Raw genomic sequence first — 12636 nt, forward strand, 5'->3', positions numbered from 1 at the left:
GTCTGAACTCTCCTGTGCTGGCAGATGTCAAGGGGAGCAACGTATGCCTTCATCATCAATGGATGCATTAAATGTTTGTTGGGTAGCATAGCCCGGGTGAGCACGTGTGTGGAGCGCAAGGTGATGAATTAGTAAAGCTGCGAGTTGGAACAAAGACTCGTGGGTAATCTGACAGGCTGCGCCGCAGCCCCTGAGGGACTGAGACAAAGCGGCGGGAACGGAGGGGCGGAGGCATGCTGGGAAGGCTAGTCAGCTGGCCGGGTCTTCTCCAGCCTGAAGGATGAGGACCACAAAAGCCCGCCGCGTGTTAATGACTGTATGAAAGCGATTATGACCCTTAGCGCACTAAAGATGACATTATAGAGCAATAACTCAGCCTGTGTGCCACTCACACAATGGGCCGGGCCTTGATTCTGGCCTGAAAAGACAAAAGAGAAGGTTACACACGAGATCGACTCGTGACCCAGTCTTGCCTTGAAATGGCTTTGTTATCTGTGTGTGTTTACACACACTTGGGTAAAGAATAGCTGAGGTGGTGCTGGGTTATCATGCTGACCTCTTGCTGGCCTTGGAAATCAAATCCTGAAACTTAAGTCCAAATAAAAACCCAACAGTCAATTGTAAAGGTAGAAGTCTTGATGACCACGGCAAGGTGTAGAGAAAACAAAAACCCCAAGGCTGAATGCGAAATCACCCCCCATACCCTCAAATAGGCCGTTATTTGAGGGGACGGCCATTTGTAGTGGTGTCTGAAGTGGAAGTGTTGTAGTGCAATAAGAAGTGTACAGGCGATGTACGCCTGTCTGAATTCACTCCCTCGTTTTCATTCACTCCATCAAGTGAACTGTATTAGTGGACTTACGTAGGGAATAGTGATTGAGGGTTTAGGGGGCGATTTCAGATACAGCCCTATTCTTAGACCTATACTCTTTCCCATGAGGCCCAGGCAAACGGGCGATAAATACAGGCACCTGTCCAACAAGAGGTCACGAGCTTCAAAAGACAAAGTTTCCTGTGTTTTAATGGATAATTACAAGCACCTTCGCAAACATGTGAAAAGGTCACCTGCAAGGTGCAAAGGTATATTTAGGGCTAAGGTCGCCCCAGGTGTGAAGTCGCCGGAGAGTATTTACCTTTCAGGGCAGCGATTATCTTATGATGTGTATACAGTACAGTAACGTTCAAAAGTTTAGGATTAGCATGTTTTAATTTAAAGGGGACATTTGAAAATCAGACTTTTTCCATGTTTAAGTGCTATAATCGGGTCCCTGGTACATCTACCAACCCAGAAAACATGAAAAGTGACAACCCAGTAACTTTGGGTTGGTAAGACTTTCCCTGCAAGCATGTCAAAAAATTCAAAAATTCTGACGTAGGAAGGGGAATCTTAATTATTATAATATACTGCCCCTTAATCTGCATGTTTCCACCCGCGGCGCCGCCATTTGGTTTTCGCTAGTGTTGTGATGGTGAGGATATTTTCTCACCGGTTAATCAACGTGTGACAACACCGGTAATACCGGTGTCTCACCGGCGGGGGCTTTTAAATCGCTAATTTAAAGGCAAACGTAAAATGCGCACGTTTTCACGGGCATACATAACGGTGCGGTAGTGCGGGAAAGAACTGTTTTGTCATTGTGCCCTGAATATGCGCTAGTTTGAAAACGAAACTAACTTTCACTTTTAAATTAGCGTCAATTCATCCTTCGCTTGGAGTTTGATTGACAGACATGATCTGACAGGATCAGTTGGAAAGCAGTCAGGAGTAGATTAACGTCGGTGGAACTTTATCAGACAATCTGTCACAACACATTAAAGAGCCACAAAACGGTAGGCCTATTTATTGTTTGATTTTCTTTGACTGACCAAATTTGAAAGTTGAGACTGTTTCATATTAAAGATTACCTGCTTGGTCCTGTCTGTCAACACGTTGTCAGTGTCCTCTATTTTTCACTCCTCGAGAACATGGGTTGAATCCCAAATCGCCCCCTAAACCCTCATTTACTAGGCCTATTGCCTTCATTAGTCCACTAATACTGTTCACTTGAAGGAGTGAATGAGAAGGAGTAAGTAAAAACGAGTGAGCGAATTCGGACAGCCGTTGCTGACAGAGACGCGATCTGACACGCGTCCCATTTTCTCACAAACCTCTACGTTCGTTTAAGACTGCTCTTATGGACATTTTGGCATAATTTGTGTGTTATGGTTTGTTCAAGCCCGAAAAAGAACTCGATACCGACGCGCGTCTTTTCTGTGGGTTGTGTGTGTGTTAATAGGCAGGATTTAACGACTACTGCATAATAGCGTTCAATATTTTTAAACTTTTTTTTTTCACATGCCAACCGCGGTGCGACTGAACACCGGTAACACCAGTAACACCAGTAACACCGACTACCGTGGCAAGCCTAGTTTTCGCGAGCGACAACAGTGTTACCTGTTCTAACGCAATGGCAAAAGTTCGAGCAAAGCATGCAAACTGTTCTGTCGTTGGCTGCACAGAACACTATTTAACCAAAAAATGTCACAGCTGTCTTAAAAAGAGCTTGGGGAACTGTCAACTTGTGTAACAGTTCAACAAAACGGCACATGCAAGTCGATAAAGTGAATCAATATAACTCCACAACGACTACATAACTGTATCCGCTCACCATTTAGAAACGTCCAGGTTAAGTTTAAAAGTTGCAACCTCTTCCCGAGTCTCTACGTAAGGCTGCACTCACTCCGCTACTAATTTCTGAAATTTGACTCAAATTCGTTTGTTTTGTTATTGATGGAGTATCCGAAGCTTATGTAAAGGATCGTCCTGTCTTCTGAACGGGTCAGGGAGAAGCAGCTCATTTGCATTTAAAGGGACGCGCACACAAAAATGGTGTGTTTTTGCTCACACCCAAAAAAGGGCAACTTTGACTTTATCTGGGTTGTATTATGAGCTGTAATTCCGCAGACACATTCTGAGGACACCATAGATGTATATTACATATTGTGAAAATGGGCCTAATAGGTCATCTTTAAAGAAATTAAGGCCCCGGTTAGACGAGAACGATTCCGGGTGAAAACGTAAAAATATTTTATTGGATGTGCCTTTCGTTTACACGGCGACGCCGTTTTTGAGGCTTAAAAACGCAAAAAAGTGAAACCACCCTCCAGAGTGGAAATCTTAAAAACGCTCCACCGCCGCGTTCCCGTGTAAACGGTAAAAGCGCAAAAGTCTGCTTGACAGTGAAGGTTGTACGCAGGTGCATGGACTCGGTGTTGTTGTAGTATGCACTCTTAGCCACCTGAAATGCATACTACGTCGAATTTCACACACTTTTGCATCACCATTTGCACGCGGATTTCCCACACAAAACGCTCGTCTAAACGCAGAATAAAAAGTGATGACGCAACGCCACTTTTGCGTTTTCTCTTCAGAATCGTTTACGTGTAAACATAGCCTAATACTTTCATTCAGCAAGAATACATTAAATTAGGGATGCACCGAAATGAAAATACGGAATGCACCCGGAAAGTCATAGAGGTGTAACTCTTCTAACGTAAAATGGTCCCAAAACATAACTCCGGCACGCTCGCTTCATTTCTCCTCGTGTCTGCTTTACGTGTTTCACGGTTGAATCGACTATCGATCGTTAATCGTTGATTAATCGTTAGCATCCCTAGCTTCAACAACAATTTTTTTTACATGCAACAACTGATTTGCACTTCACTTCTTTACCATGGTAAAATGACTGTAACATACAGACTTTAGTGGCATTTTGCTTTTACGACTGTCTTTATGTGTTATCCCAGAGAAAAGACCCCATTTCTCTTCTGATGCCTGGCAGTTTGTGAGGTCTTATTGGGTCTGTCTCTCTTCCCCTCTAGAGACAGAACCACATCACAGAGAGCATGGGCTGTTTATGCTGGAGTCGAGTGCACACAGCTCTCTCTTAATGTGCTGCCATAAAGAGATAAAAGTAGAGTGCAAACACGCAGTCGAGTCTGTTGATGTTATCAGGACCCGGTTGGCAAGATGTTCCAAAGGCCAATCAAACTGCTCTTAAAGAACAGACACCAGGAGATAAAATAAACCTCAAACAAAGACCAACTGGTGGGACAAGGAAAAGCAGGCATGAATGGGGCTCTCCGGGCAGGGAGTTCATTCGTGTTAGATCATTAGAAAGAGCATAGAAATACACTTAACCAAAACAACAGTCAACACCGTTGAGCAGACAAGCGAGTCCCGATCTTTGACCTCGTGAAATAAACCAGTGTAACTGGGGCTATGTGCAAATCTGTTTCCCAATGACTTCATGAATTCAAGTTTTTCAGATCCACACATTGCATGCTTATTAGGTAAATATTGTGGCTAATTTGATCATCCTTTCAACCATGAATTGGCACGCTTAACCAAGTTAACCCAAAATTAAATATTTCATCATTTACTTACATCATTCCAAACCTGCATGACTCTATTTCTTCAGTGTTTTCTTCAGCCTAAATATTCCAGTCTGTTCCTCACTCGAAGCTATCGCATGGCTTAAGAAAACTCGGAGTATAGTCTATGAATAAAAATTGACGACTATGATCGACTTTCAGCGTATTAAAAAACTTCTTCTATGGAAGAAAGAAAGTCGTACAGGTTTGGATGGAAATTTTCAGAATTATGGTTAAACTACTCTTTAAAATCTTGCATAATGTCTCTCACATTTCATGGAGAAAATGTGAAAAACATGCAGATTACCATTGCAGACAATTTCAGAGCAAGTACATGCATATCAAGAATGTTTTGAGATATATCGCCCACCATCCCTATCAGAAGAAACATTCAAACGTTCCACAGCCCGTCTTTTAGCTCCCTATTTGCCGACGAGGGGCTGCGAAAGCAAAGTCCTCCGTGGATGCACATCAAAAGCTGTGTTAGAATAGCAATGAACTGTTACTCACTGCTTTTGCTGGCTTTGACCTTGGCCAGCAGTTTCTGTGTAGTAGCTAGATCTCCATTCTTCACCGCTTGCAGAAGATCCTGCTCTTTTCCCATGATCCCCACCAGCCTGAACTCCCCCAGCGTCCCACAAGAGTCCCGCTCCTCCCTCACACCTCCATACAGCGGCGCAACCGCGGCATGAACCTATCCCAGAATCCTCTCTTACGGTAGTGCTTACTTCACTCTGTTGACAGCCGGATGTCTGAGAGAACCACAAGCAACCAGATATCCGTATTTCTCCAACAATCGCGTCATCAAAATCAACAGACCGGCTAACTTCAGCTCTCCGTCTGGTTATGGATGCGGAAGGCTGGAGGAATGGAAAATCTATTTTGCCTTATGAATTGCCTTCCGGTTTCTCGTTCTCAAGTTTCCAGAGCCTTTTCAGAGTAACCGAGTCGGTTTGGGTCCTCAGATTCTGGGAACGCAGGGGCCTTGTTGATCCTGTGGTTTCCAAGGTTGAGAACTAACATTGGAGATTTGGATAGTTTGGATCAGCAGACCAGGACCTGAAAAAGGAGTCGGCAAGAAAAATAGCAATGTTAATACACCAGCCAAGTACAGGGCATGAGCAAAGCAGCAAAACGCTGAAAACAGCAAGCCTTAGAGACTCTTTTCACCTCTCACAGACTCACACTCGATTGATTCCTTCTCAAGGCAAGATTGCAAGTTCACCCAAACATGTAAATTCTGTCATCACTCATCGTCAAGTCAGTTCAAACCTGTATGACTTTCTATTGTTGAACCCAAAAGACAATACACTACTGTTCAAAAATGTTGCTGAAAAAGTTCAAAAATGACTTGCATGTCGTTTCCACTAAACTATTAAGCAGCACAACTATTTTCAACATTGATAACGATCAGAGATGCGTCTTGAGCGTCAAATCGGCCTATTAGAATAATTCTGAAGGATCATGTGACACTGAAGACTGGAGTTGATCACAGGCATAACTTACAGAGTATACTAAATAGTAATAACATTTCACAATATTACTGTTTTACTGTATTTTTTGATCAAATAAATACAGCCTTGGTGAGCAGAAGACTTCTTTTAGAAACGTGTAAAACATGTTACCGACCACAAATTGTACCCCATTGACAATTATTGCATTGACAAAAACCTTTTTTACTGTAGGTTCACTTCTTGAGCGTCAAAGAAGCTCTGGCCGCCCTATCAAGGACGCTTGTCAAAAAGTACAGGGAAGCTTGTTGGCGCTTTGGACGCTTTGAACGCACTGATATTGCAGGGAGCAACATGACATCATGACTTTTGCGTAAACATACACGCCACTTTCGAGTCAAGTGGCGTGTTATCTCTACGCATTTTGAGCTATCCGCGTGTTTCCGCGTGTATGCGTGTATGTCTACGCGATTAACGTCTGAGTTCCGCCGTCAAATGTCCGCGCGAAATGAAGCAAAATTGTAGATCTACATCTGGGGACTCGTGGGGAGCGATCTTTTTTTTTCTAGGATGGTAAGGGAACAGTCATAAATGCCATTAACCCCAGTGACGGGTAGGTTTAGGGACGGGGATGAGGTAAGTCATATATTTATACAGTAATGTAACGTTAAATCAACGGCGTTTATAAACACGCTGAAAAGCGATTATGCGTGTTGATAGTACGCCAAAAATGGAAATACGAATTGCCGTGTCATACACACGCTACTTCATGAGATCAGTCTGCAGGGAGTATAGAAGTGTCACAACATGAAATGTAATAAACAGAAAAAAACAAGCAATACATTGAAGAAACCTTTTATAATGACAGCATTTTTATAACCGTTTTGGTCACATTTGGTCGGGGAAAAAATAGTTCTAGCTATTATTATTATTATTGCGGTCAAATCGGTGTCACCGTGAGCAAATTAATTGCGTTCCCGCTTTAAAACGAGCGTTCGTAAATATTTCAAATAAAAGTTGCGCTCATGCGGTCCCTATAAGCAAACAACGTCATGTCATAAATGATACGAAACCAGTAGGAAACACAGCAATGGCGATGATTAGCTTCTCTACCATTTTCTCAGAACTAATGTTTTGGTAGGAACGAAAGTTTACATTCATGTTTCTCCGGAATCATCCGGCACGAAGGACGTCTATATTCCGATTGGTTGCTGGCGTTTTGCCGCTGAACCACGTCACGCCTCATTACCATAAAGTTGAGCTTTTCAACTTCCTGATTGATGCTCAAAACGTGACGCCGATGGATTTGACGCTCCTTGCAGCTGAGAAAAGCCAGCTTCCATTGAAAATTAATGACTTCCGGCCGCTTTGGAAGCTCAAGTCGGCGGTGGTGTGAACGTACAGTTATTATTACATAATGATTGTGTTTTCATTTTTGGGTGAACTAAACCTTTAAGCTAACTTTACCTACCAATATATCCGTCTGGTCTGTGTCAATGACATGATACTCATGCAATTTATTTTGATGTTTTTTGGGGGTCATAGAATAAAAAACAAACGTCATGGTGGATAACGAAGGGGAAAAAAATTATAAACGATTGAAGTCTTTAAAAGTTCAAAAGTTAACCATCAAAAGTTTCATAGTATCACAGAAAAGACTTGGCAAGATCAATAAGCCTCTTAAAATATAACATTACTTGACCTTTTTATCCACGAAGCAAAGTAAGTTCAGGTTGTAAATGTGGTGCAGCCAAAACTTTCTTTCAGTTTTAATCGTTGTGTGTCGCAGACACCCTACAGAAGAAGATGGGATTTAAACCATCGCCAGTGAGACTTTGGATTTACACATGCGCCTGCACATTTAAAAAGCATTTGTATCTGCATTTGCATGCCTAACCCTAAGTATGAGGAGCAGTAGTAGTAGTAATTCCCTTAACACCACTATTTAAAAAACGCTGAGACTCGTAGTACTAAAAAACTCTTGATAGCATATCATCTCAAACATGCTGACAAAGCAAAAAAAAAAAGTATAAAAGCACAAGCTTAATGGTAAGTGTGGTCAGTAAATCTGAAAACAATGATAACCATATGCAGCGCAGCTTCACACTCAGTGGTCAGGCCGCCCGGTGTCTGGGTCACAGCGTGAGCAGTAAATGAGCACCACACGGCCGTCTCATAATCACTCCTCCATTGCATAACCCTGAACGATCTCTACACACCCAGAGCTCTCGGAGGAAGCAAGCGAAGCTGCCACTCGCCATAGCTGTAATCACGTCCTCTATCGTTGCCCTCAGGGCCAATACTCTTCACACGCCACTGCCAAACCGCTGATAATGTGAGTTTTTGAGTGCTGTTATGATGGGTTTACGACGTTTTGATTGAAATTTCGAACATTTTCCACCGTTCGAATAAAGAAAGAGGAGGAACAGGACAGGTGAACGTGAAGGTAGATTGAAAATCTTTGACTAATGAAAATGACTAACAGAGTAATAATGATTGGACAAGCCCACTAACTGGCCCTCGTTTATGAACCATCGTATTCATTTTAGAGATGCAAAGAAATAAGTGATGATGGGTTGCCTGAACAGGGGCTCAGTATTTATGGCCCTGGGAAGCCGTAAGTATGACGTCGGGTGCGTTCAGATCACTTTTCACTTTACCCTTTCTAGAAAAATACAGCAAGAACATGTAATCTACAAAATTATGATTGAAGAATGCACATCAGGTGTGTTTTTGCAGTTTCTGAAGGTGTTGTGAACTGAATCGCAACTGTACAATACTAGCGCTTTTTAGATTAAAAGATCTAATCGTATGTGCACTACAAATAATGTTTAGTGAAGTTTTGGCCAAGCCCCAACTGAAAACAAGCATTGAATAAGGCCCTGTTTACACGAGAACGCTCGCGGGTGAAAACGTAAAAATATTTTATCGGATGTGCCTTTCGTTTACACGGCGACGGCGTTTTTGTGGCTTAAAAACGCAAAAAAGTGAAACCACCCTCCAGAGTGGAAATCTTAAAAACGCTCCACCGCCGCGTTCCCGTGTAAAGGGTAAAAACGCAAAAGTCTGCTTGACAGTGAAGGTTGTACGCAGGCACGCGGAGTTGGTGTTGTTGTGTGGCAGTGCTTCACATCGCCACCTAGTTGCCTGGAGTGCATACTACGTCGAATTTCACACACTTTTGCGTCACCATATGCACGCGGATTTCCCACCCAAAACGCTCATCTAAACGCAGAATGAAAAGTGATAACGCAACGCCACTTTTGCGTTTTCTCTTCAGAATCGTTTCCGTGTAAACATAGCCTAAAAGAACAATCATTCATTGGAATTTAAAAATCAATATCGGTTCTTAAAAACGATAAACAATAGTCCTGTTAAAATCCGTTTTGACCACTGCCGAGCACCATACGTATGATTAATTTAAACTTCTATAGATTGCCTAAGTGATGACGTCGCTTTGTAGGACAACTCGGAAGTTAGCGGCGCATGGGTTCCCTCGATTGAAAAGCTACGCATTTTCCCCATAGACTTTTGGAAAATCGCAAAAAAATAAGATCTGTGTTCAACAAAGATTGGTGACCCTTACACATTTTGTCTTTCAAGATAATCTTTATAAGTCCAAAATGTATACATTTTGAAGCCTATATAAAGTTTTTTTTAACAATAACGTTCAAAAAAAACACAAGCAGGTTATAACTGTGTGTTCTGAGTCATAGATCAAGACGTGAAAATATTTAGAGGCTTTGTTCACCACAGACCTTATTTCAGGCGATTTAGCAAAAACCCGTTAAAAAAACCCAGACTTTAGAGCGAGGGAACCGTAGTGCTAAAATGCTAACTCACTTCCGCGTTTTGGCCTACAAACATCAAAATTTCAGGCACTCTATACTGAAATGTTGGTAATAACAGTGGATTGTCATGTAAAATGTGCAAATTGAAAGTAGAGCTGCATAATAAATCAAATCGCGACATAGTTTGTGAATATTAAAACACAAAAATAAACATATAATCTGCTTGTTCTGCGTGAATGAGCTGGGCTTGAGGAGCATCTCAGCATTTTATTTAAAGAAAAAACAATGTCAAACACACCCCGAAACTCGAAGGTCTTCACTACAACCCGTAAAAGAAAAGTTTGGTTTAACTTGAAGAAATTATGACAGAAATATTAGCCTCCTATTGTACAATAGAATGTAGCCTACTTCTCAAAATGATAATAATAATACAATACATAATAATACAAATTATTGTTTTACTAAAAAATTTTGTCTATAATTGTGCAGCACTTAAAAGTTGTTTAATTTTAATTTGATTACATTTTAAAATTAAATTAAATTATTAGTTACGCATTAATGATCTGATTTTAACCTTTATTTATAATATGTTTGTATTGAATAATAAATATTTTTTGATTTCATAGGACTCTTATAACTATTAAAAAAGTGAATACATGATTAATTAAAACAAGTTGTTAATCAAATCCATATTCAACTGATTAGACATGTTTTTGATTATAGAAATGTGAATAAACAAAACAAAGTAGATGGTTTCAAGTCTGCTATTGATAGTAAAGCTGCAGCTGATTGATATACTAACTATTATCATAACGTGAAAATGTCATACTGTTATTTTAACACAGCCCAATTGTGAACAGATATCTCTGAATGGTTGATGAAGGATTGAGGGGTTATGCTTTTGGTTACCAGCCTAGATGTTCACTACACAATCCATAAGTCTCTGAGGAGGACAGATATCACATGAGTGCCAAAATAAACAAACAATGACATAACACTTTTCTTCATAACACCACCATACAACCATAAAACATGCAATAGCAGGCGCTAGTTAAAGTTAAGGTAGGAATAAAATACATCTAATAGCACACTTTAACATTAGTGTCCGCCAAAATAACACAGCTGAACTGAAAGGTGATTGGTATTAGCTGCCGCTGTAATGAAAGAAATACATAACCATAAAGCTTCATAAATTTCACTACTTTACAATAACAACAAAAAAATACACACAATGTATTCTCGCGGGAACTAGTTAGTACGGTGGTTTAGTTCGAGAAAACACAAAAGTGAAACGATATTCGGTGAAATCACATCAAGTAGCGCGACAACTATCGATTTAAAAACAAACTAACAAAAATAGCTACTGCTTTAAACCTCATTGTAAGACTTCACCCCAATATTCAGCACAAACAAAACTTCCCCGTCAATTATGATAAACACACTTACCTTTACATTAGTGTAAAGAGTTCATAACAGCGGGTTCTCGTTCACTCGCTCCAGTCCAGACACTTCTTCAGCAACAACAACTAACTCAAAGTCACCTTTAGTCAACTCTAAACACGCTAGAAGTGTGAACGACCTCGACTACTGCTAATCGCGCTCTCGGGATATTTTCTCTCCAGTTTTTTTCTCCCAAACTGAACGCCTGCATGGATTTGCATGTGCGTGTTTGGAGACCTCCAGCACTGTGAGTGTGAGAGAGGCAGTCAGAGCAGCTCGAGTGCGGGGGATCGGCCCTCCTCCAGGGGGAGGGAGCAGCGCTGCCCTGCCGCCCGACACGACGCGCTCCGGGGCATCAGCTGTGCCGCTCTGCCGCCCTCTGGGACCCATCCGCCGACACTCACCGGAGCTTCGATCTTCTCCCTCTTCATTATTTAGATATAACTCAGTAATACTTACAATCCTAACATTAGTTAACTACCTTTGCTAACATAAACTAATAACTTCAATATGATTTATTACTCTTAGTTAATATTAATTTAAACATTATTAAAATCAAATTTGTTAACATGCAATGTAAGCTAACATGAACAAAATGAACAGCTGTATTTTTACTATCATTAACAAAGATTAATAATTACAAATGAAGCCTATTGCTCATTGTTAGCTCATGTTAGTTAGTTAATACATTAACCAGTCCAGTGTTTAACTAAAAACCTTATTGTAAAGTGTTACCTATAACTCAATATAGCTATTTGTTCATTGTACAGAACTATAAAGCTATGAAATTAGTGTGGAGAGAATCAGCTCATCATCAGATTCATTTGGTTTTGGGGAAATTTGATGCAAAATAGTGGGGAAAGTGGGGCATCAGTTTGTGTAAATCCCCTTGGGGTTCAGAGTATTTATTTTTTTCCCACATTAATTTCACACATGTCTAGTATGATTATGTGGCGTTGTTTCATTAATACAGTGTATAGGCTATAATCTTGATTTACCTTGAAAGAATGAAAGTGAAATGTGACAATGTGTCCCATTGTAACATCACCATATCTGATCTAATAATAAAAAATAAAAAAATTAGAGACAAACTAAAATATTTTGCCAATAAAATACAATTATTAACTTTTTCATTGCATTTTTAATAAATAAAAATAAACTACTTTTTGAGTTTGACAACAAACACACCTCAAAACACAGCTATACAGCATTTCAAAACATAATAATCATATCTGAACATTGACTCAGTCTTTATTCACCCTTCTTCTCATGATTTCTAAATTCAATAGAATTCATAAAAGTATAGAATAGAATAGTTCTCAACAGTTAAATAACAGATATACGATTAAAACAATATCAGATTTGTCTAATTTTAAATAAACACAAAAAACAGAGATGAAAAATTAACTTACAAGTAAGAAATGTACTTATGCTAAATAAATATTGAGTGATATTTTCCAAAAGATTTCTTAATTTTGCCACATTTTTTCTCTATATTAATATGGCAACTAGTAAATACACTAAGTTTCAGCAAGCTAGCA

At 40.2% G+C, this 12636-nt stretch overlaps 1 protein-coding gene across 4 annotated transcripts in view; it reads right to left on the reverse strand.

Annotated features, from left to right (window-relative positions):
* caskin2b (CASK interacting protein 2b) overlaps nucleotides 1-11477 on the reverse strand; it is a 91800-nt gene extending 80323 nt beyond the window's left edge. For 2 of the 4 annotated variants that reach the window (XM_089128839.1, XM_089128838.1), the window contains exons 1-2: nucleotides 11102-11477; nucleotides 4924-5472 (exon numbers count right to left, since the gene is read on the reverse strand). In XM_089128839.1, coding sequence (XP_088984965.1) covers nucleotides 4924-5017 — 94 coding nt within the window. In that variant the 5' untranslated portion in view covers nucleotides 5018-5472; nucleotides 11102-11477. The remainder of the gene's footprint in view (nucleotides 1-4923; nucleotides 5473-11101) is intronic. The other 2 variants (XM_089128841.1, XM_089128840.1) reach the window with 2 other exon arrangements.
* Nucleotides 11478-12636: the final 1159 nt, after the last annotated feature.

Source organism: Pimephales promelas, chromosome 3 (genome assembly GCF_988280905.1).
Source record: "Pimephales promelas chromosome 3, fPimPro1.hap1.1, whole genome shotgun sequence".
Lineage (NCBI taxonomy): Eukaryota > Metazoa > Chordata > Actinopteri > Cypriniformes > Leuciscidae > Pimephales > Pimephales promelas.